A 24721-nucleotide genomic window follows, 5' to 3' on the forward strand; every position below is an offset into this window, starting at 1 on the left:
ACCGCGAGGGACCGAAACATCGGCATCAATGGGACTTATTGGCGGCGGTGGGGGTGGGAGGGTTTCTCAGAGCTCTGAGAAAGACTGCTCTGAGTCTGGGGAAGAATGGTTTTGTGTAAAGATCAGCCTCTAGCAGGGAAGAATATCTTGACTCTGTCCCTGATTTGCTGTGTGCTGCATGGCTTCAGTTTTCCCATCGGTCCAGAAATTGGAATCATCTCTTGGGCCCTTTCTGCCCCTCACTCGCCAGCGGTTTGCGGAGGTGAATTGCAGACACTGCCTCTTTTGCACCTGGCACTCTGCTGGGACACCTGTGTCCGAGACAGCCCCAGATCCACCACTCACACACAGTCCCGTGGGGCACCAGATAGTGAGTGACAGCCCGGGATGAGTCAGGGCTAGACTGGGGGCAACGGAGGCAGAGGGATCAGGGCTGGGATCGGGGGAGCACAGGGCCCTGTAGGATCCAAGTAGGGAGGGGGCGCTCTTGATTCATCCTGTAGGTCAAAGTTATATCTAAACTTTGAAACGATTGGATGGAGGGTAGGGCCTTGGAGGAGGGTCCAGTTCTAAGAATAGGAGATAGGATAGTACAGCGACCAGAGAGGGCGATTTAGGCAGAGGGCATGGCATGGAGATAAGAAAGTGTAGCTCATTTCCGGCAGAGTCCTCTGCTCCCTCCCTGGGGATCCTCTTGGTGCCCTGGCAGAGCCTTTGTCCCCTAGTCCAGGATCCACAGCTGAGTGAAGGGCTATAATGCAAACAGTGTAAACTCCTGATGGCATACCCTAGGCTTGTTCCCTCTCGGCCTGGTGGTTTAATGCCTGACCTTGAGGTTGGTGTGAACCCCAGCGCCCCTACTAATCAGGTGTGTGACCTTGGGCAAGTGACTCAACTCCCTCATTCATCAAATGGGAATATCATATTGGGTTTCACCAAATCAATCACCTCATTTTAAAGAGCTATAAAGAATTCAATATAGCTGATATATTTAAAAATATATAACTTGTAGATTATACATAAGGGATCCAAGAGACAAAAGCCTGAAAAACAACACGCTGCCACATCAGATGACACTTTGGCCTAAGTTAGGGAAAACACAATTGACAACGCGAGAATTTGCCAGCGCAAAGATGTACTATTCCAAACCTCATTATTTGAAATTTTAATACTGAACTTATTAGCAGCAGATTAGAACTTTTTGTTTGTTTGTTTAAGGTGAGGCAAGCCTTGGTTGACCTCACAGATTGCAAGGACCTTGTCAGCTTACAGTCCCTTATTCTTCTGTTTTATTTTTTACGCCTACAGCACCTGGTCTTCCTAGGTGGTCTCCCATCCAAGTACTAACCAGGCCCGACCCTGCTTAGCTTCCGAGATCAGACGGTATCAGGCTTGTTCACGGTAGCATGGCCGTAGACAAGAAATTTTTGAACTCCTTGGTTCAAAAATCTGTAAAAATCAGAAATGGGGTGATTAATTTAGGGTACCCTTTACTACTCACCTCTCCAGAGCTGGGTCAGCTGTTACTGCTGCTACGTTCTGACTCAGAGGTCATTAAACAGGGAGACCCTCCTGTTTTAGAAGATGACTTGAGAGGAAAGGCTCTGTAACCACACTATCCCCCTGGACACACATTTCGCTTTCCTGAGGGGTACCATTATATTCTTCCTTTATTGGCTGTCCTTTGTATAATACAAATCTGCAAGTTTAGATACAAAAAAATCTGGAAATAAAAGATAGAAAAGTACCCGCCAGGCACCCTTCCCCCCTCCTCTGGACCCCTCCCCAGCGGGCACCAACGTGAGGTAACTGAGCGTCTCCTTCCCCTTCCCCCTACCCCACCTCCTGGGCCCTCAACTTGGCCCCTGCCCCCGTGAGACCTTGGCCCAAGGAAGATGTGGGCCTCCGAGTGGGGGGAGGGGTGGCAGAGGTGAGCACAGCATTGGCAGTGAACGCAGCAGATGGGCAGAGGGAAGCCCTTTGCTTGTGCTGTGTATGGGGGGTGGGCAACCAGACTTGGGGTGGGCATCTGTACGGGGCCCTGTAGAGCCCCTAAGTGGGCCTCCCTCCCCCATCCTACCCAACACTGGAAGGTGAAAGGTCAACAACAGAAACTGAGAAATGTAGCTTGAGCCGAGGACACTCAGTGGGACTGTGGCCATTCCCCAGTGTCTGGGGTGGGGGCGAAGAGCCATTGCCGGTCTAAGACTGGCAGTGAAACGGGTCCCTTAGCCAGGCTGGGTCCATCCCTGAATTCCATCCTGTTGCAACCTGGGCATTACAATGTCGGTTCTGTGTTTGTCGGGGTGATGGAGGGTGATTGAGAGAAGGGGTCAGAGGGGCACAGCCCCAGGGAGCAGGATGAGGGGGGAGGTTGGGCCTCCAGTCCCAGGCGTGGGGCACCTGGAGGCAATGGGGCGGCTCGGGCTACAGTTCAATCTCGAAGGTCTTCTGCAAGTCGCCGGAGAAGGGGTTGGAAGGCTTCTCCACAGCAGGTTTGCCTTCTAACGCTGCCCACTGGGCCTCAAAGGGGTCCAGCTCAGGGGCTGGGGCAGGTGCTGGCTCTGGGGGCCAGGGTGCCCCATTGGGGCGTGGGCGGGCCTGGCCCCCAGGGGCAGTGGGTGCAGCAGGGAGCGGGAAGGCCCCAGCTTTTCCAAGCAGGGTGGCGGGCTGGGGCTGGAGCTGGGCGGCCGAGCAGAAGGCGTTGGCCACCATCTGTGAGGGTGTGATGCCCACCACGGGTACACGCGGCACGGGCGCGTAGCTCAAGCCTGGGTAGGTGGGCACAAAGGGGGGCTGCATGTGTGGGGGTGGCAGGAACACGGCCACCTGGGCAGGTGCAGCATCAAAGGGCCCCACGGGGGCAGAGAAGGGCTGCAGGGTGGGGGGCACGGGGGGCACAGCGGGCATCGAGGCCGCTTGCTGCTGCTGCTGCTGCTGCTGCTGCTGCTGCTGCTGCTGCTGCGCTTTGGCCACCTGGGACACCTCCTCGAGCCACCGCTCAGCCTCCGAAGGGGTCCGCTTGTGCCCTGGCTGGAAGGCAGCTGCAGGAGCCACGGAGGGCTCACCCCAGGCAGAAGTCCCTGGAGAAAGGAGAGGGGCAGGTGAGGGCGTGGGCCTAGACCGGGATCAGGCACGAGCCAGGCTGCCTCAAATCCCACTCTGCTCTTCACTAGCTGCGCCGACTCTAGGCAAGCGGCTTAACCACCCCGGACCACGAGATGGTTTCGCGGTGCTAAAAAAAACAGTTCCGATCCAGTTCTGAGATTCCAAGGTCCCAAGATGGAGGAGTACAGGCAGGACTGACAATCGCCCAGGCCAGCTGCCCTTCTGATGGGTCAGTGCCACACCTGTTAGTAAATATGTTTAATATCACCCTTGGTTCTAATATTTTGAGGATATACTGCATAGGAGGCTAAGATTCTAAGGCTCCATGGATCTTTCTCAGACTGTACTATGCTAATGTAAGGAATAAGGTTGGATGGTTTTAAGTTTGTGTTTTCTAAGATTCTAGAGTTTTAACATTGTTTGTGATTCTAAGGTTCTAGGATAAGCCTCCAGCCCTCAGGTGACTCCGGGGCACTGTTTCTCAGAGAGCATTCTCCCAAAGCTGTGCGCTTCCAAGGTTTCATGGTTCCGAATCTGTTAAGTTCTATTTCGCCTGTGATTAAGGCTGGAGGTTTCTAAGCCTTATTACTTTAAGACAAGAAGGTTTAAAATTGATCCCATGGGTCTCGGATGGCCTCGTGGCTCTGAGACGACCCCACAGCTGTAAGGTGACCCACGGTTCTAAGCCTGTGGGACTCTGAGATCCGGAGTCTCTGAGGCAGCCCTGCGTGGAGCAGGGGAATACGGGAGGGGCGCTGCAGGGCGTGTGCCCCAGGAGCGGGGCTGGGCTCACCTGCTGGCACCGGCGGTGGCCCCGGCGCTGGGGCTCCAGCACTGGCAAATGACGAGCTGATCTGCGTGCACAGAGCATTGATGCCGTCGCTGTCGCTGGCGCCAGGGGGCTCCATCTCAGGCACTGGGAAGTCCGGGAAGGGTGGGCATTAGTGAGCACGCCCAGGCCCTGTCCTTTCTTGATCCCTATGCCCTCAGGTGGCTCTCTCACAAAGTGGGTCTGCTCCGGAGTAACTAAGTGGCCACGGTCCCAAAAATGATCACTCTGTGCACATGTGCGTGTACCATCTGAGTGGTACAAGTAGCGTGTGACACTGGTGTGGAGGAGAGACGATTCTCTGATGTGACCACGGCCACACCCATGAGCTGCATCAGGGCAGGATAGATTGCTTCTTGTAAATCAGGGACTGTCAGATCGATACCCCTACCCCAGACCCCCGTGGCCCAGGCATGCTGGTTTGTGGAACAGGCCCTTCCCCAGGGCGGGCATGGACGGCGTTTTTCCTTTATCTGGGATGGGTCACATCTAGTACCTCCCTCCATCCTGCCCTGTCCTATATAACCTTCTAGCGCTTGCCACGTGGCATGAAGGATATCCAGCTCGTCTTGCCACCTCATATGTAAGTTCCCTTAATAAACTCTTGACGTAATAACGGAGTTGTTAGCCTCCTTCTCTGATCTCTTGGCCCCAGGAAATTTTCCCATCAATTGGACGGCTGACAGCCACAGAGACCCCAAATCAAAGAGGACCTCAAGGAGGACCTGTGTGTAGCTGCAAACCAGAAGAAATATTTGAAATGTTTAACAACATCTATTAATTCAAAACTATGTTCAACCACGTATATGGCAAAGTGCACTGACCAGTCAGAATGGATGTTGGCCACACGGCATTTCACTGGCTGAGGATCATTTGTTCTGCTTTGGGTGGCGAAGGAGGCCCTGTCCACCCCATCTAGACTGGCCTATAACATACATCAGAAGGGCAGAATTGCACCTGTGCCAGGAAGACAGGTGATACTGAGCAGGTGCAGCAGCCTAGTGAGCACTTGGGATGAGCAAAGCCACCATCTGAATAAACAATAGAGGACCACAAAGCGTGGTATGTGACAAGTGATATTTCAGCAAGTGGCTGTCTCCAAGGGAGTGTGCATAATCCTCCAACGAGCATGAGAAAGAAACTGGCCGGAGGAGTCGGCAGGTGTGACACGGGGGTGCACGGCTGGTGGGGTATGTGGCTTCTAGGTCAATTCTGTAATGACTGTGTGTGTTAGTCCCAATGGGTGTGCAGCTGCTGAGGGTGAGGCATCCGAGTGTGACTGAAATCCAGGGGGGTGGCATCCTGATCGTGATTGCCAAGTGTGAGCCAATCCGCCTGTGTGATGTATGAGTGTGCCTCCAGGTGTTCATGAACTCGGGTGCGTGGTTTGTGAATGTGTGTAAATCTGGGTGTGTGATCTCTGGATCTCGATATGTGCTTTCTAAGTGTGTGTAACTGCAACAGCTTAGATTTTGATTGTGCAACTTCCAAGTGTGTGTGACTTTGGAGTGTACATGACTAAGTGTGTGACTATGCCGTGGGTGTGACGCCTGCAGCAGACTGTGACATCTGTGTGAGTCGGTGAAATTTTGTGTCGTAAGTCACATCCAAGCAAGTGTGCAACTGGCTATAGAAGTGTAAGTCTTCCAAATAAAGCCTGGCAGACCTGCCACCTCCCAGGGAGCATGCGTGACAGCCCTGGGGGTGTGCTTAATCCGAGGTGTGCAATGGCCAAATGATGCCGCAGGACATGGAGTGAGTGTGCGTCATTCTCAACAAGCGTTGGCATCTGTTCAGCAGTCACCTTCTGGAGTAGCCCAGCCTCCTGGATATAGATCGACACCTCTCACACCAGTCACCAAGGCCAGGAGGGGCAGGTGTCTCAGATTTGGCGAATGGAGGCAGGAGAGCAGGCCAGATCACATGACTTCCCTGACAGCTGGGAAGAAAGGCAGCCCTCCTGCCTGTCTCTCTCTGGCAAAACATGGTACTGTGCCACCTCTCCTCTCCCTTTGTCATGGCGGACGCTGCTCTAGATCATGACATACGCCACCTCTCTTTTCCCTGGCCCATGGCAGACATTAGTAATCAAACATGATGCTTTACTCCACTGAACCCTTTGCTCACCTCACCCCTCACCTGGCCAGACCTCATGGCTCTACTGGTCAAACAGTGGAGAGGACTGGTCCTTGTAACGCCATCTGACCTCCAAGCAAAACAGGACATTTATGCTGCCTCTCTCCTAGCTGTGCCCACGGCAGACATCGCTAATCAACGATGCACCTCTATATTCCTCTAATCAGTGATGGTGGGTGCTGCCTCTGCCCAATCCTTTGCCCACGAGTGACATCACGAATCCAACACTATGCTCCCTGACCCCATGATCCCCATGCTCATGTGTGCCCTTCACCTCATGTTTCCTCTGGACAAATTCTGGAAGTCTCTCCCTGGGCAAAAACATACTCCTGCTGCTCGCTTTCTCTCTCTCCCCCTCACCTACGGCAAACTTGCTAATTAATCACGTGGTGTGCCACCTGCTCCTTTTCCTCGTTCATGGCAGATGCTGCAAGGAGATGATGATGTAAACCATCAGATTATTCTCCTTGCCCTAGGCAGACATTACTAATCCATCACAATCCTCCTTTCCCCTCAGCCTGAGGATTACCTGTATTCTTCACCTGGCCAGATCTCATGTCTCTACTGGCCAAGTGCTTGAAGGGAGCATTAGCCTGTGGTGTCTTAGGCTCCAGCAAAATCAAGGCACCTGTGCAGCTGCCTTCCTCCCCTTGTCCAGGAAAGACTTTGCTGAATGATTCTGATTTGTGCCATCTTTCTTCTCTTCCTCGTCCATAGCAGACAGTGCTAATCAATCAGGATTTTGACTACCTCTCTACTCTCCCTTGCCGGTGGCAGACGCTGCTAATGGATCATGTGTTCCCCGGTTCTCGCTGTCGCGCGTGGCAGACAGTGCTAATCAATCATGGTGCCTACCACCGCTTCTCTATCTCTTGCGCACACACACACAGACAGGGCTACCGATCCCGACGTTCCTGCCCACTGAACCCGGGGCTTACCTGTGCCCTTCACCTGGAAGTCCGTGCGGCGCTGCAGCGTGGATGGCAGCTCATTCAGCCGTAAGCTCAGCTGCCGTTTGAAAGGCGAGTTCTTCTGGCTGAGCGCCGGGAACCCGCGGAAAGAGCCCTGGCGGACCAGCTGCTCCAGCGGGGCGTGGCGCCGGGGAATGGCAGCCGCGCTGGTGCCTGCGGCCACGGGGGTGCCTGCCTCACCCTTCTCGCCAGGGGATGTGGTGGCTGGTGTCGGGGACACGTGCCCAGGCTGGGCAGGACCAGGAACCGCAGTGGGGGCAGCCGCTGCCTCTGCTGGAGACATGAGAGAGACAGGTGGTTAGATACCTCGCCTTGTCACCGGAAGCCTCTCCCACCTGGTCCCCAGGATCATTCCCCAAAGCTGCCTTCCTCACCTGAAGTGTCCTGTCCTCCAGACAGGCCGGTCAGGGCCCCAAAATGTCCCTCCTCCCCACCCAAGTCAAGACTACTTTCCCCAGGAGGCCGTTGGGGAATTGTCTCCCAGCCTGACCTTCTGTGTCTTGAGCTTCCTGCCCCGAATCTGTCCTCCTCTGCTGCTCCTGCTGATTTTCCCTTTGAGACCCTCTGTCTCATTTTATAGTTAATTTAATGGACACTTACTTGGTACGTGACCAACGTATCAGGCCTTGTTCCAAGCGCTTTACAATTATTAACTCATTCAATCTTCACAGTCACCCAGTGAGGTCAATACTACCAGTATCCCCATTTTACAGATGTGGAAACCAAGGCCCAGCAATGGTAAGTGGCTTGCCCAAGCCACAGGTAGCAAGAGGCAGGCTGACTCCGGAGTCAGTAGTCCGAACAACTGCCCTAGCCTGTCTCTCCCTCGGGCCTGGTGTCTCCACGTCCGGCTGTCTTCTTTTGTCATCCTGTCTGCTCCTCTGTCCCTCTACCTCCCACCATTCTTCCCACCTCAAGTACCTCCTCTCTTCCTCCAGTTGCTACCCGTCCTTCTAGACCCAGCTTGGCATACTTCCTCTGGGGAGCTTTCCAGATCTTTCTAGGCCCTCAGCCTGGGCTCCCTCCACTCTGGAACTGTCCTCTGTCCTCTAGGGGACACTTGGTCTCCCCACTCAGCACAAGGCATGCTCTCTAACGGCAGGGTCCCCTCACCCCTGCCAGTACACAAACACCCCCCTCGTCCGGTCAGGGCCTCACCCGAGCTGCAGCCTGAATGCTGGTGAGATTAAACTCAGGTCCAGAGAGGGCAGGAAGGGCACCCAGCGTTTCTTCTCCCATTTTCCAGGTGGAGGTGCTGCAGCTCTCACCCAGGCCTGGGCCAGGGCAGTGGGAACAGCCTGAAACAGGCTGGAACCAGGAAACTGCCTCTGCCCCCACCTCACTGTGTGACCTCAGAAAGTCTCCTCCCCTCTGTGGGCTCCAGTTTCCCGACTGTAAACCTGGGATAAACACCCCTCTGCTGCCTCCCCGGGCCCCCCAGAGAGGGTCAGCTGAGGCAGTGAACGTTCCATGCTTTGGAATCCAACAAAAGCTTGGTCAAGGCCTCGGCGGAAAGCATTCCACTCCGCTCCTAAGCTGGAAAGAGCTCTGTGTACAGAGCAGCGCCTTGAGACTGAATCAGCGCACCATCAGCAAAACACTGGGTGACAGGCTCTGCAAATCGTCACGTACTTCATAAACCCTCATTTTGCTGTGCAAGCTGTGCTGTGCTTTCTACAATGCAAAATACCTGGAAACTACACCCTTCGGAAACAGCAAAACCCTTTGCAAACTCTAAAGCAGATGACGACAGTCTCCGTGAATTCTAATCTGCTATATGAAGAAATACTCATAAACTGTGAAGGACTGTGTACTCAGGGCGTTCTTTGTAAACAATAAAATGGCATGTGCTCTACCAGGCCCTCTGTGAACTTCTCTTGTAATCTGCTTTGCCGATGATAAAATTCTTTGCAGACTCTAACAGATGATGTAAACAGTAAAAGACTGTAAGCTGTGAAGAACTGTGTAAATTTGTAAAGAGGCATGTAAACGATCATGTAATTTACAAATGAAAATATACTTCAGAAACTCTAATATTCCAATAGGTGATAAAAACCTCTGGTTTCCTAACTTTTTAGTTAGAAATATTTTCAATGTACAGAACAGATGCAATAATGGAACAATAAGCGTGTCGGTTCCCTTAACCTACAGTCCCCCATGATATCATGTCACTAGATCTTTCCCTTCTTCCATAATTTTTTTTTCTGAACCATTTAAGAGTAAGTTGTACCAAGTTAGAGTAAGTTATTCAACTCCAAAACCTTCAGCATGTACCTCCTAAGAATAAGGACAGTCTCCTACAAAATAATAGTACAATTTCTCACTTGGGGAATTTAACATGGGTATAATAAATACTATTAGCCAATCTACAGTCCATATTCCAATTTTCCCCATCGTCCAATCATGTCTTTTATAGATGTCCTTTTACACACACACACACACACACAATCCAGGATCCAATTCAGGACCACGCATTGCATTTATTAATATTTGTCAAGTCTCTTTAGTGTCCTTTATTCTGGAACAGTTCCCAATGGTAAATTCTTTGTTATTTCTAAGCAGTGTTTTCCAAAAATTTAAAAACTAGAATCCACAGAAAAATGTGCCCATTGTGACCGGGCACATAATATACTTATATTTTAAAAACCACTGTTTTAGAACTTACAAAGTATTTGCCATTTACCTAGAATGTTAGGAGTTTATCGGGTATTTTTCAGACTTTCTCACTAGCAACCCTGAGAAAGAAATACATTTTACATGGTTCCACACAGACATATACAAACATATGTACATGCATGTACATATATGTACTGAAACAAAAGTATCATTAAACTATACTTAACCCTCACTATATTCGATTACTCTGACATTTTCTATTTTTTTCTATTTCACTTTTTCAAATGGCAGCCACAATCCAGCAAACTGACTTCGCAACCCATTAACAGGTCTCAATACCCAGTTTGAAAAGCCTCGAACCTCCCGGAGCTGGCAGGTAATAAAGCACTTTGTGAGCTTTGCTGGGATTTGTGGCCTAAAGAATACTGCTCACAGAACTCCTCAAACTGAAGTGAGCTTTATAAACGGTAACCAGATTTTGCGGTGGGTGCTCCGCTTTGTAAACTGTAGAGTCCCTGTGCCTCTGCAGCTCTCCCTGCAAACCGGTCCCCCTGGCCCCACCTGGCCCCACTCTGTGCCCAGCCCTGCCCTCTGGGCAGCACCCACCTTTCTTTTTGTCCGGGGCCTCTCGCTCAGCAGGCCGCCCGCCCCCAGAAAGGCGGAAGGAACCCTCTCGGGAAAAGCTCGTGCGGCTGGCGTCGAAAGCAGCCGTGACCCCACATTCCTTCTCCCGCCGCTGTTTCCTCTCGAGGCAGGCTGCAAAAGCACAGCCCACGGCGTGGCTCAGCCTCTCGCCCTGTGGGAAGAGGACGGAGGCGGGGCGGGGTTAGAGACACTGTGGTGTACCAGCAGGATGCCAGGAGCCCTGGGTTCCAGCAGCTCCGCGCTGAGTGACTCGGCATGAGTCCCTTTGCCTCCCTGGGCCCCAGTGTACATCTGCACCATGCGGGCTATGAATGACAGCCCGAGAGAAAAAAGGCAGAAACAAGAGTACCATACTATGGAGAGTCCTCAAAAAATGACAACTAGAACTGCCGTCTGACTCAGCAATTTCACTTCTGGGTATTTGTCCAAAGAAAACAAAAACACTAACTCGAAAAGACATATTCACTCCTATGTTCGCTGCAGCTGCACTAGTAAATGGCAACCTAGATGTTCATCAACAGACAAATGGAATATTACTCAGCCATAATAAAGAATGCCATCTGCAACGACATGGATGGACCGAGAGGGTATTATGCTAAGTGAAGTAAGTCAGACCGAGAAAGACAAATACCATATAACTTCCCTTATATGTGGGACCTGAAAAATAAAATAAAATAAAATAAAAGAAAGGAACCAATAGAACAGAAACAGACCCATAGATAGAGAACAAGCTGATGGTTGCCAAAGGGGGTGGGTGGGAGATTGAGAATGGAAAACAGAGCAATGCTGTAGCCTCCGTGGGCACGACGTTCGAAAGGAGGCAAAACTGATCTATGGTGAAAAGAGGCAGGACAGTGGCTCTTTCTTAGGGAGTAGGGGAGGGGTCTGACTGGGAAAAGGCAGGAAGGAGCAGACGGGCGGTGGTCATGTTCTTAGAGCTTGACAGGGGTTTGGCTTACACAGGTGAAGGCAGTTGTCAAAACTCAACAGAAGTATATTCAAGGTCTGTGGACAGCATGTGTTTTTTTCCCAAAGAAAAAGAGCTGAAGAAAAGTATGAATTCTCCTTAACAGTATGCATGCTGAAGTGTTTGGGGAAAGTATTCTGGTACTTGCAACTGTGAAATGCCTCAATAATGAGATGGACAGATAAATGATAAAGTGAGCACAAACCAATGTGAAAGGCAGGATCTGGGCAGAACGTGTACAGGTGACTCGTTACTATATAAGTCTTTCGACCTCACTATAAGCTTGAAAATATTTTTTAATAAAATGTCGGGAATAAAAATGACAGCTCCTGTTTGTTGAGTGCCTACTTGAGAAGCTCCAAGGCTGTGTGTTCTCAAGAAAATCACTTCACCTCCCAGTGCCCGGGCTGCCTCACCTGTAAAACGAGAGCCCTGACAGCAACTACCTCACCGGGTTATTGCAAGAATTATGTGAACTAATATAGCAAGGCATGCAGCAAAGCGCCAGGCACAGGGAAACATCACATGTGCCAGCATAAATCTGTCTAGTCCTGGGCTGAGCCCTGACTTGCATCCTTTTATGGAATCCTCACCACGGTACCAGGAGATGGACACTCTGATGAACCTATTTTGAAAAAGAAAAAACAGGCTCGGTCAACACACTCATGATAACAAGTAGCAGAGTTGGGATTCCCATGAGATCTGTCAGACTTGTTTCCTAAACAAGATGCGCAGCCATCTCTTAAAGTTAAACTTGGAGACAAACATCCTCAAACTGAACTCAGCAGCATAACATTATACACCACAATCAAGTAAGATTTATCCCAGGAATGCAAGGTTGGTTCACCAGATGAAAACCTATCAATGTAATACACATTAATAGGACGAAGGAAAAAAACCACATCATCTTAATTGATGCAGAAAAAGCATTTCGCAAAATTCAATACCCTTTCACGATTAAAAAAAAACAAACTCAAAAAATAGATGGGAACTTCCTCAACCTGACAAGGGACATTTATGAAAATGTCACAGCTAACATCATACTCGATGGTGAAAGAATGAAAGCTTTCCCTTGAGATCTGGAACAAGAAAAGGATGCCCATTTTTATCACTTCTTTTCAACACTATAATGGAAGTTCTAGCCAGAGTAATCAGATAAGAAAAAGAAATAAAAGGCACCCAAATTGGAAAGAGAGAAGTAAAATTATCTCTATTTGCAGATGACATGAGCTTTTATGTAGAAAGTCCTAAAGAATCCACAAACCATTAATGCTAATAAATGAATTACGCAAAGTTGCAGGGCACGAGATCAACGAAAATTAGTTACATCTATATACACTAGTAGTGAACAATCCAAAAGTAAAATTAAGACAATTTCATTTACAATAGACTCTAAAAGAACAAAATGATTAGGAATAAATATAACCAAGGAAATAAAATCAGATACGCTGAAAATTATAAAACATTGCTGAAAGAAATTAAAGAAGCCCCAAATAGATGGAAATACATCCTCTGTCCATGGACTGGAAAACTTAATCTTGCTAAGATGGTCATATTTCCCAAAATAACCTACATATTTAATGCAATCTCTATCAAATCCCAATGGACACTTACAGAAATGGAAACGCTGATCCTAAAAGTCATATGGAATTGCAAGGAACCCAGAATACCCAAAACAATTTTGAAAAAGAACAAAGCAAAACACTTTTCAATTTAAAAACTTACTCCAAAGCTACAGTAATTAAAACAGTATGGTATTGGCATAAGAAGAGACGTACAGACCAATGAAATAGAACAGAGAGCCCAGATATATATCCACACATCTATAGTCAATTCATTTTCAGTATGGGTGCCAAGACTATTTGATTGGAAAAAAAATAGTCTCTTTAACACATGGTGCTGGGACAACTGGATATCCACATGGCAAAAAAATGAAGCTGGATCCCTACCTCACACCGCTTACAAAGATTAGCTTAAAATGGGTCAAAGACCTAAATGTCAGAGCTAACGCTATAAAGCTTAGCATAAAACATGGAGTTTTATAAACAAAACATGAATTCTTGGATATGACATCAAAAGCACAAACCACAAAAGGAAAAAAAAATTGAAGTTCATCAAAATTAAAAAGATTTGTTAATCAAAGGACACCAGCAAGAAAGTGAAAAAACAACCCACAGAATGGGGGAAAGTTTTTGCAAATCACATATCTGATAAGAGTCTAATAACCAGAGTACATAAAGAACTCTTCCAATTCAACAACAAAAAGACAACTCAATTTAAAAAATGGGTAAAGGATCTGAATGAACATTTCTCCAAAGAAGACAAATGGCCAATAAACACAGAGAAAGATGCTCAACATCATTAGTCATTAGGTAAATACAAATCAAAACCTCAATGAGATAACCCCTTCATACATACTAGGATGGCTATAACTAAAATAATAGAAACTAATAAGTGTGGATGAGGATGTGGAGAAATTGGAACCCTTGTACATCGTTAGTGGGAATGTAAAATAGCGCAAACATGGAAAACAATTTGTCAATTCTTTAAAAAGTTGAACATAGATTTACTCTATGACCCAGCAATTCCACTCTGACATATATACTCAAAAGAACTGAAAAGAGGTATTCAAACAGATACTTGAACACAAATGTCCATAGTAGCACTATTCACAAGAGCCAAAAGGTGGAAAAAAACTCAAATGTTCATCAATGGATAAACAAAATATGGTCTATCTATATAATGGAATATTCTTCAGCCATAAAAAGAAGGGCCGATACATGCTACAACATGGATGAACCTTCAAAACACAACGCTAAATGAAAGAAGCCAGTCACAAAAGACCACCTCCTGTATGATTCAATATGTATGACATATCCAGAGTAGGTAAAGCCACAGAGACAGAAAGCAGATTAGTGGTCGCCAGGGGCTTGGAGTGTGTGGAGGGGACAGGGAGTGACTGCTTACTGGGTGGGTATGAGGTCTCGTTTACGAGTGATGAAAATGTCTAGATCTAGACAGAGGTGATGGTCAAACAATATTGCGAATGTACTAAATGCCATCGAATTGTACAATTTTAAATGGTTAATTTTCTGTACATTTCACCTCAAAAAAAAGGTTAAACTTGGGGAATCCTGGGAATTCCACTGCTTAATGCTTATAACCCGAAGCTCGGACGCCGGAGGGAACTCAGCCAAGGTCACGCTCCACCCACGGGATCTGTCCCTGCCTTCCTCTTGCTTTGATTCTCGTCCTCGGATCCTTTTCAGATAACAGCAACTGTTCCTAGTTACTGGCCACTTATTCCAGACTCTGCTTAGAACTTTCTGTGTGGGACCATAATGCATGCTTCCCCCATAAACCCGTGAGCAGACCGTGCTATGACCCCCATGTTACAGAGGAGGAAACCGAGTCCGGGTGAGAAGTCACGTGTGCCTAAGGTCCCACGACCAGGTGGTTCGACATCAAATCCACAGCAACCGTGTAGCAGTGTTTTCCAAAAACCGTTGCAACAAATTTCTGGCCCCACATGCTCTTCTAGAATCCTGTCACTCCGCCATCAGAGGTGGAGTCTCTGTTCTCTTTCCTGAGCCTGAAAACATACCTCTCCCTTCTTCCCTCCCTCTCTCTCCCTCTCTCTCTCTCCTTCCTCCTCAATGTGCCACCATGTAAGAGTCCAGCTTTCCCAAAGCCTCCATGCTGGAGACCCTGGGAAGAGGTCCTGAGACAACACGGACGGAGGTGTCCAGCCAGTCTCGTGGTGCTACAGCTCTGGACACCAGCTGACTGCCACAGCATGCAAAAACAGCAACCAGACCCACCCAGCTGAGCCTTTCCCAAATTCCTGACCTACAGAAACCATGAGAGATAATAAGTGATTGGAATTTTAAGCCACCAAATTTTGGAGCGATTTGTTATGCAGCAACAGGTGACTGATACAATGACTCTGCTATGCTCTGGAAACGGCAGTTGCTGTGGGCTCTGGGCTTCAAATATCTCCACACCAGCCCCTGGCAGGCACCAGCCAATACTGACTCATCAACACTCACACCCTCAAATTTGTTTTCCACTCTTGGTTTCAGGTGTGAAATTATGTCAGTGAGGAAGTGGGGGTATTGACTTGTTTGGGGGGCTAAGATTCTTTGGAGTAGGGATTTCTGAACTAGGAAGGAATCCTCGAGTGGAGACCGTCAGAGTCTGCAAGGAACAGGTGTTTTTTACTTGCCCAGTACCCACTATCCCCCCGCTTTTGACCCCAAATTCCCGTTGGGAGACTTCTTTTCAATGCTGGATAAGTCAATCTGGGTGCTCCGCCCTCCCCTGGCTGAGGGGAAGACACTGACCCAAGCCCGGCCAATCCCTCTCATCAGGATTTGAACCCAGAGCATTGGGAGGGGAGCTCGTGTTGAAACAGTGTCCTGAAGGAACTGCCACCTGGCACAGTATCTTCAGGCTGCCCTGCTCTCTACCCTTTCCGATGCTTAATACTCTGACTACCCTTCGATTTTGGAAGAGTCCTCATATCCTTCCATTAATTTTATTTTGGATTTAGGCTAATGTAGGGGGCTGAGACTGTGGCTTCCCATTCAGTTGCGTAGGCTCTGAAGTCAGGGTCCAGGGGACAGGGCAAAATAAAGACTCTATTTTCCACCCTTTCAAAGTAGGAATGTCCATGTGTCTAGGTTCTGACCAACAGGATGTAATTAGAAATGATACACAGCTCCCAAAAAGGAGGGGGTATGCCCCTCTTCATGCCTCCCTCCTTTCTGTGGTTGGAATGGAGATGTGAAGGCTGGAGCGTGTGCACCCATCTTGGACCAGAGAGTGGAAGCCTTACTTCATTACAGCAATGAGGTCAAAGGAGCCATGACCCCCGATGAGTGGAGAGGAGCCACACCAGTGCTGTCCTGCCCGCATCTGGATGTCTTTCACATGAAACAGAAGCAAACGTCTCCCTCACTGAAATCACTGGTATCGGTCGCAAGCTGCAGAATCCTAACTGTGAGAATGCTTCCGAAATGGCTTTCATCCATTTCTCAGAGGACCCTGATCCTCCAAAATATAAAGAAGCATAGGCAAAATGAATCACGGCTGAAGGTGCGGGTGGGAGGTTACTGCCTGAGAAGGGCCTGCGGAAGTCTGCTGGGGGCAGGGAACTCACTACAACTTGAGCTGGTCGAGGTTTACGCAGATGCAAAAATTCATGGAGCTGGACATGGAGTGCACAGGACTAAGTAGGTGATCCTAAATGTAAAAAGTTAGAGAAACATGGAGCACTACTGATAATGAGGAGGATGACAGCTAATGTTTTCCCGAGTGCTTCCTCTGTGCCGGGCATTGTTCTAAATCCTTCGTATCAACTCACTCAAGCCTCACAGTAGCCCTCTCAGTTAGTAGCTGAGAGCACAGCCCCTAACTGTGTCCAGATCCGGACACAAGGCCTAGGGAGGAGAGGTGAGTGGTTTGCCCGCCTCCGCCTGGTCAGCCAGGGCTGGGGCTGGAAGGCCAGGAACGAGCGAGAAGAGTCAGCGGGCTTTGGGCTTGGGCGGTACTCACAGAGTCCTTGAGTGCCAGGAAGCAGTGGCAAATCCAGCGGCGGGTGGTTCCGTCACGGCAGATGTAAGAGAAAGCCTTGTCCAGGTTGCGGTCAGGAGCACAAAAGGATACCTTTTCGATGGTCTGGTCTACCAGCAGGTCCTGGGAGGGGCCGGGGGGGCCAGGAGAGGAATGTGAACTCTTTCATGTGTTCACTCAGCATTCCCTTAGTGCCCGCTCTATATTCCATCCTGATTGGGGCGGGCACCCAGCAGTCACTGAAACAGCTGTAGGCCCTGCTGGCATGGGACCCCCCCCAATTTAGTGGAGGAATCACTCATCATCAGGAGGGGGCCCAGAGTCACAGCCAGACAGTAACGAGGAGGGCACAGGCAGAAGGGTCAGAGCTGGGATAGGGGAGGTGGGGAAGGGTCCGGGCCGGGAGGTGAGAGGCACGAAGGGGTCAGGGCCGAGATGAGGGAGGCGCGGAGGGGTCAGGGCTGGGATGGGGGAGGCACGGAGGGGGTCCGGGCCGGGAGGTGAGAGGCGCGAAGGGGTCAGGGCTGGGATGGGGGAGGCACGGAGGCCTGCAGGAGTCAAGAGGAGGTGTCTGACTCAATTTGGGAGGGAGTCAGGCAAAGCTTTCTGTAGGTAAAAGGCAGGAAACAGTATTTCAGGCTGAGGGAGCTGCATGTGCAAAGGCGTCAATCCTGTTCAGCATTAAGCTAACACTGGAGTGCGGGCTGCCTCCTCTGGCAGTCTCTGGGTTGGAGGCAGGGAATTCGGGGTGAGCTAACAGACGCCCCGATCCTGGCCCCACGGTGCTCCTGTCTGGCTGGCTGACAATAAACGCATAACAACGAATATTCATCGATGTGAACTTTTACACTGTACCAGGTTAACTATTTGTATGTAATTTCTTAGGTAATGGTAGGTCCTTTATTATCCTCATTTTACGGATGATGCAATTGAGACTGGTAGGTGGGTGAGCCTGGATCCGAGCTGAGGCGGCTGCTCCACACACAGTCTGTGCTCTTACCCACACTCCACGCCAGCCCACAAATAATGGCAGGACTCACTCCTGAATTATGACTGTGACAAGCGCAGGAGCACATGGCGTAGTCTAGAAGCTCCCTGAGGAAGGGGCATCCTAGGGATGGGTGGGAAAGCGTCTCTGGCCCTATTTGAGCAAGGTGAGGATTGGGGTCCACTGCTGCCTGCTCCCACCCCGACAGTCCTCCTACCTTGGTCTTGTCATCCACCACTCGGAGCCCATCAGCTGACACCCACAGGACAGACTTCACCGACTTCCGGCCCATCTGAGGTGGAGCGGAGGGCAGAGGGTGTGGTCAGGGCTGCCTCTTCGGGTCTGATCTCACCCACTCCCTGCGCCAGCCACTCACTCACCGCCTTGAGCTTCTTCACTGCATCCTCACACACGTGCATCCCCCGGGACTCCTCCACCTCCACGTGGCCCAGGTACTTGGGAGGGAGAGAGCGGGAGGACATGAAATAAGCAGAGTAATCAATAATTCCTAGTCCTCCCTGATCAGCTGTGATAAATCATGCAGTGTCCTAAGTACATCATACCTATTATCTCATTTACTCTGTACCTCAGCTGTATGTGGTGGGTCCCCCACTGCCATTCCACATATAGCGATGAGAAAACAGAAGCCCAGTGAGTAGTGATTATCATCCTGCCTCTGTCAGGCCCTGGGCCTTAACCTGTCGCTACTGTCCTTCAGAGTGCCAGCATCTGCATCTCTGCTCGAGGCCCCGCCCCGCGCAATGAATCATGGGAGTTGGGGTACACTCGCCCCAGTTTCCCCCGCTCCAGGACTCTATTTTCCAGACACCCCAGTAGCATTAAGCTCAGGTGCCCACGTGCGTTGCTCGGGTGCATTTTAGTAGCACACCCTGGATTGGCTGCCTTCTCTCCCTAACTCCCACCAGCATTTCCCACACCCCGTAACAGGCCCCTCTCACTCAAAGTCTGCTTCTGGGGTAAGGTACCGAGTTGGGATTTGTACCCGAACCCCGCTGTCCCCCTTATAAAAGGGTAGCACTAAACACTAGAGGGCTTTGCAAACGCTACAAAATTTTGGTGACCTTCCAGGGTCCTTTGGAAATTGTGAGCTCCCACAAAACGGGGTGACCCTGGCAAGACGTCCCCTAGGGAGCCTTTTCCTGGTACAAGAAAATGTGTGTTGGTTTTTAACCCCAAGTCTGAAGGACTCAGGCCGTGCGGTCCTGCCAAGGCAGGCTTCACAGCTCTTTGAGGATACGACGTCCCTGGCACAAAGGACAGGCCCTTGGCCATCACGCCCAGCGCCCTGGGCCCCGCCTGCGCACAGCCCTCGCCCCGCCCACTCACCCTGACCGGGAAGCTGCACGTGCCCTTGCGCACCGCGTCCTCGTCCGCCTGCCACTGGTGCGGGCGCGAAGCCTCAGGCACGTAGGCTGGCTTCCGCCGCCGCAGGCTCTGCCGTAACTTGTTCATGGTGCCCGCCCCGTCTGGTGACACAGGACGAGGAGATGGTCAAGGGCGCGGATCACAAGCACAGGGCTCAAGGGGGACAGACACAGCCAGTGCTCAGGGGGCATGGGGCCAGAAAACAAGAGAAAAGGGTTACAGGGTTGGGGAGCCACTGGGTCAGAGGACATGACATTCAGGGAACTTGGATCAGCAGCAGTCAGAGGACGTGGGGAAAGGGGGTGACGTAGCAAGGGAGTGCGAGAGTCAGTGTGAGGATTTAGAAGACACGGGGCTAAAGGGCAGGGAGGTCTGGGATGGGGGTCACAGCACTAGGGTCTGGAGATTGGGGATGTGAAGTAACAGGAAGTCAAGACATTGGAGGGCACGGGGGTTGGAGGGCACGGGGGTTGGAGGGCACGGGGGTTGGAGGGCATAGGGGCCAAGGGTCATGAAGTCAGGAGTTTTAGGGGTAGGAGGTTAGGGGGTGGGATGGTCAGAGAACACAGGAAGTGGGATTTGCATGAGTCAGATGTGGGAGGTGTGGGGGGGCCGGGGCCCATTGTGGGGGGATTCAGAAGGTCCAAGGATTGAGGTCCAGAGACCGGAACAGAAGGTGTAGAGTATGGGGGCTTGTCTCTGTGGCTCTAGGATACTGCCCCTCTGATGACTGTGTCTAAGGTAGGGGTCCTTGGGGGCAGTGTGCACCTGTGACCGTCATAGGTAGGGGTGTTAAGTGGAGGTGGTGGTCAGCCACTAAGCAGTCTTCACTGACTAAAACACTCTTCACGGACTCATAAGCCATACTGACAGTCCTACGAGGAGAGTGAGGGGTCACCCAGGACAGAGCACCAACAGCAGATGGAGACTCTGTGTGTACGCCTGGTGTGGTCCCAAACGGTGTCTAGAGATGAGGATGCAACTACTGTTTGTGAGCAGGTCGTTTCTGAAGGCTGTATGGAAGGATGAAGACCTGAGAATGGCTGTTTATGAGAGTGGGGGTCTGTGTCCAGGGCTGTGGTTGTTGTCTGTGAGTGCAGGTCCCTGAAGGGTATTGCTGAAGGTTGTCTATGTGTGAGAGTCGTTGTGAGTGTGTGTCAGGGAATGCTGCCTGTGAGGATGTGTCTCTGAGCAGGAAGCTGTTGTTTTTGAAGCTGTGTGTCTGTGTGAGAGTGTAGCTGGTGTCTTTGATGACTGTTGCCTATGACAGTGTGTGTCTGTGAGTTACCCAAGAGACCATGTCTATGTCCAAGACATAGCTGTTGTTTGTAAGGGTGTGTCTGTGTCAGAGTGCGTGGTGGTTGTCACAGAGTTGGGTCCATGAACGTTTTTCTGAGACCGTGTCAGTATGGACCCCTGCATCTATGAGGGTGCATGAGAACATGAGGTTGTTGTCTTTGAGTGTGTTCGTGGGTGTTATTTTTAAGGATGTGACTCTGTGAGAACGTGGCTGCTGTCTATGAGAGTGCTGGGTATTATTTGTAAGAATGTCTGTGGGCAGAAATGTAGCAGCTCTTTATGGGTCCACAGGTACTGTCTGTGAGGCTGTGTCTGCTTGTGAAGGTGAGGCTGTTGTCTGTAAGTGTGGGTTTGTGTATGTTGTCTGGGAGACTGTGTGCAAGGGTTCATCCCTTGAGAGGGTGTATCTAAGAGTCAGTATCTGGTTAGTGTCTGTAGTCGCCTGTGCCAGGGAGTCTGGGTGTTGTCTGGGAAACTGTCTGTGTGTGACCTCACACCTGTGGGAAGGTCGGTGGGTGTTTTAATATCCCAGTGTGAGTGACATAGTCTAGACGTGTGTGTCTGTGCACAAGTCGGGCTTGGATGGTCACTGAGTGTGCAGAGAAGAGGTTTGAGATGTCTGAGGGTGTCCACTCATCAGTGTGATTAGGCCTCTGTGGCTATAGAGACAGTTTCTCTAGTAATGCAAGGCAGGCCACCCACCCACTCAGCCCGTGCTCCGTTCCCAGCTGGTCATCACCTGGCTCCGTCCTGGAGGTTTCAGGGGGCCCCAGGGCCCCACAGGGGGCTGGGGGCAAATGCTGCTCAGGCCTCCTGGGTCTGCCCTGTCCAAGGGATAGAAGAAAAGGTGAGAGCCTGGCTTGGGATGGGGCTCGGTCCCCTACCTTACCCCTGCTTTGGACATCAGCCAAACCCCCTCCATCTTAGGCTCCGAGGAGAGCCTGGTTGTCATAGCAACTGTTATGAGGGAGTTGAGTAAGGACCCAGGAATGAGTAGGTACGTTTTGGGGGCATTTGTTGGGGGATATCCTGGCCTCAAGAGGCCTTTAGTACCACAGGGATGGGATGAGGAGGGAGTGGCCCTGCCCTCTACACACGTCCAGGGATACAAACATACTGTCAGATGTATCCATCTCACATCTATAGTTCTCCCTATCATCTAGTCACAGCTCTGTGCGTTTAGTTACACACAGACACAACCCCAGCCACACACGCCAGGTCATACAGACACACCTACACAGTCACGGCCACTATGCACATCTGGCCACATTGCCGTGTTCACAGATACACATTTTGTCCACATTTGTCCCAGCCTGCCTAGGTGCTGCCACAAACACCTGGTCACATCAGCTACTGATATTTGGTCACTTCTGTCTTCTCAGCCACATACAAAGAGCTAGTCCCAGGCATACCCACCAGAGTGGCACATGTACAGCCACACCCAATGACAGTTATATTCCCTCAGGCAGCCACCCAAGATACGTCACAGACTCGCCCATGTAGAATCACACCCAGTCACACCTAGCTCCACTGTCGTATGTTGACATCTGGTTATGGATGAGTGCAGACACACACACATTTGGTCACTCACAGCCACACCCAGTCACATCACATGTGTTTAATCATCTACAGGCACACAGCTGCATATGGACACTCAACTCCTTGCATCAGTCACACCAACACACTTTTTGGGTCACAAAGTGTCCCACAGTCACACATACCCAGTCGTAAGGGCACACACTTGCTCACAGTATCAGCTAACTTATATGCACAGTCCTCCATCCCCAACCACACACACAGATGCTGGTGGCCATGGCCCAGGCATTGTAGAGAAACGGGCATGCAACCACTCAAAGACAACTATCTCCAAGGATGACCACACTTAGACGCAGCCAGGCAGCCGGTGCTTCAGAGTCACAGCCATACACGTTTTAGAAGTGGTTATGAATGCAAAGTCACACAGCATCAGTATCCACATTACCCAGCCATATATCACAGTCACAACATAGTCACCCAATATCCCATACCCAGCTGTACCATGTCATAGCATCACAGAGAAACACACAGTTTCTCTTCATGCAAATACACACAAATCACACAGACATCAGTGGCCACATACCATCACAGCCCATATGGACAGATGCATATTTCACACACAGAGACATCAGCACACAATTTCCATTTCACACATCACAAGCACACAGTCAGGCGTATGCTCAGAAATGCAGTGACCCAGATGTAGCACTTACAGCTGCATATACACAGAAGGCACAATTCCTGATGGAGCCATGTACACAGTTAGGGGACAGTCACCTTGTCACCAAATCACACTCAACACCAGCAGTCCAGCATGCACACAGACACATATACCCACCACACAGCTATAGACACACTCTCACAGACCATGACACAGACACAAGTACATATAGTCACCTACACAGGGTCAGAGACATGCAAGTCACACACAAATATAGAAGCCACAGTCATATACAAACCCCCCCACACACAAACACACACTGTTACCTGGTGCCACCACACACGGACACACCTATATCTCGAGTCAGACACAATGAAATAACGTACTATTAATGGTTAGCCAGGGTTTTAGGCCCCAAGTCAAGTACATAACTCAAATCATACATTCAAAACTATTAATTCACACAATCGCTATCAATAAAGATAGATGTAGTCATTTATACAACCCTGTCACACACGGACACGGCTATGAACACACAACCACTGGCATACAAACGTAAATGTCACAGTGCTGTTGCACAACCCCAGTCACATTGTGATTGACTTCATATACAATGGCAGTCACACACCCAGAGGTGCAGGGACATTGCGTGTCACAGAGATCCATGTGTGACACGCATATAAAATCAATCACAGACACAACCACAAATGTTCACAGTCATTGGGAGAGTCGCACATGGACAGAGTCATAGACACAACTCCACTTACACACAATCATAACTCCACCCACATCTTCAGTCAACCACACACATGCCCAACCCCAGACTCAACACTCACAGCCACATACCCAGTTACCAAGGCACACGAACACAGGGTCACAAAAGATGGAATCGTAGACACAACCACGCAGTCACAACCATGCACACACTCAAACACTGACTAAAAAGTACAGGGTTCTGCACAGCTGTCACACACATATACACGGTCACACAAATGCTAGGGTCACACACAGACACAACCAGAATACAAACACAGGATTCCTCATAGTCACCAGCTGTAGCATGCACGTGCACACACACACACACACACACACACACACACACACAGCCAGTCACGCAAACACAGGGTCATACTCTTAGCCACCTCCCCAATGCTTGCTTTCCCCCAGGTACCACACACAAAGCCACTGTCACCTCAGACACAGCAGACAGACAGGGCTGCATCAGGTCCCTGGGGAGCCGCCCCCGCCCTCAGCATGAATCCTAGAGCCAGGGGAGGCCAGAACTGGGAGAGGAAGGCAGAGCATTATCTGCGGGTGGGGCCTGCTCCCAGACAGCTGGGCAGCCCCAGGGACAAAGGGGATGGCCCAGAGGACCCGTGCCCTGGGACCCTTGACCAACCCTTAAGGGCAGAAGAGAGTGCCTGAAATTTCTCTTATTTTATTCAGGCTGGGGGAGGGGGGAATGGAGTCCCAGGCATAGGGACCTTGTCTTGAGAAGGGGCTGTTCCTGGGACACCGCCCAAGGATTGGGGGAGATGCTGTGGGGCCTGGGGACAGGCTGCCAGGAATCTCCCCTGGCTTTGACTTGGTGGGGAAACTGTGCCGGGGGGACCCCATCCTCAAGACCTTGCCTAGAGGGCTGTTGTGCTCAGAGACGCCCCTCAGGCAGGGAGGGGTCAGGATGGCGTCTGGTCTGGAACCGACTCCTGGAGGCCTTGGTTTCATCTGGGGGTTGTGTTCCAGACCCGTCCCCAAAAGCTTGCTTAGGAAGCCGTACTGAAAATCTGTCTCCTGTCCTTGCTTTTTAAGGGGGACATCTGTGTCCCGGATCCCTATCTCTAGGGCCTTGGCAAGTGATGGCTTTGAGCTAGACCCCTGTCTCCCAAGCCTTGGCTTGGTGGGGCGCTGTTCGTGGACCCCCCACCCAGGACCACCCTCGCCAGCCTTGGCATCCTCTCTCCATCCGGGCGTCGCGGCCGCCTCCCACCCTCCGCCACATCAGCAG

At 50.5% G+C, this 24721-nt stretch overlaps 1 protein-coding gene and 1 pseudogene across 3 annotated transcripts; both read right to left on the reverse strand.

The window, feature by feature from the left end:
• Window positions 1-1299: 1299 nt before the first annotated feature.
• LOC112484531 lies at window positions 1300-1418 on the reverse strand (annotated as a pseudogene).
• A 234-nt stretch (window positions 1419-1652) lies between these two features.
• NUMBL (NUMB like, endocytic adaptor protein) lies at window positions 1653-21371 on the reverse strand. 3 transcript variants are annotated; one of them, XM_006905418.3, is made up of 9 exons: window positions 21259-21371; window positions 19182-19321; window positions 18215-18289; window positions 18052-18126; window positions 16829-16969; window positions 10267-10456; window positions 7012-7317; window positions 3902-4024; window positions 1653-3083 (listed from the first exon to the last, which is right to left on the reverse strand). In XM_006905418.3, the coding sequence occupies exons 2-9, from the start codon at window positions 19305-19307 to the stop codon at window positions 2428-2430; spliced, it is 1692 nt and encodes a 563-aa protein (XP_006905480.1). In that variant the 5' UTR covers window positions 19308-19321; window positions 21259-21371; the 3' UTR covers window positions 1653-2427. The 3 variants fall into 3 exon arrangements, with proteins under 3 accessions (XP_006905480.1, XP_015450227.1, XP_024906471.1); XM_015594741.2 differs by having other exon boundaries at window positions 21222-21366; XM_025050703.1 differs by having other exon boundaries at window positions 2317-3083; window positions 7012-7314.
• Window positions 21372-24721: the final 3350 nt, after the last annotated feature.

The sequence above is a fragment of the Pteropus alecto genome, unplaced genomic scaffold, assembly GCF_000325575.1.
Source record: "Pteropus alecto unplaced genomic scaffold, ASM32557v1 scaffold271, whole genome shotgun sequence".
NCBI classification, from domain to species: Eukaryota; Metazoa; Chordata; class Mammalia; order Chiroptera; family Pteropodidae; genus Pteropus; species Pteropus alecto.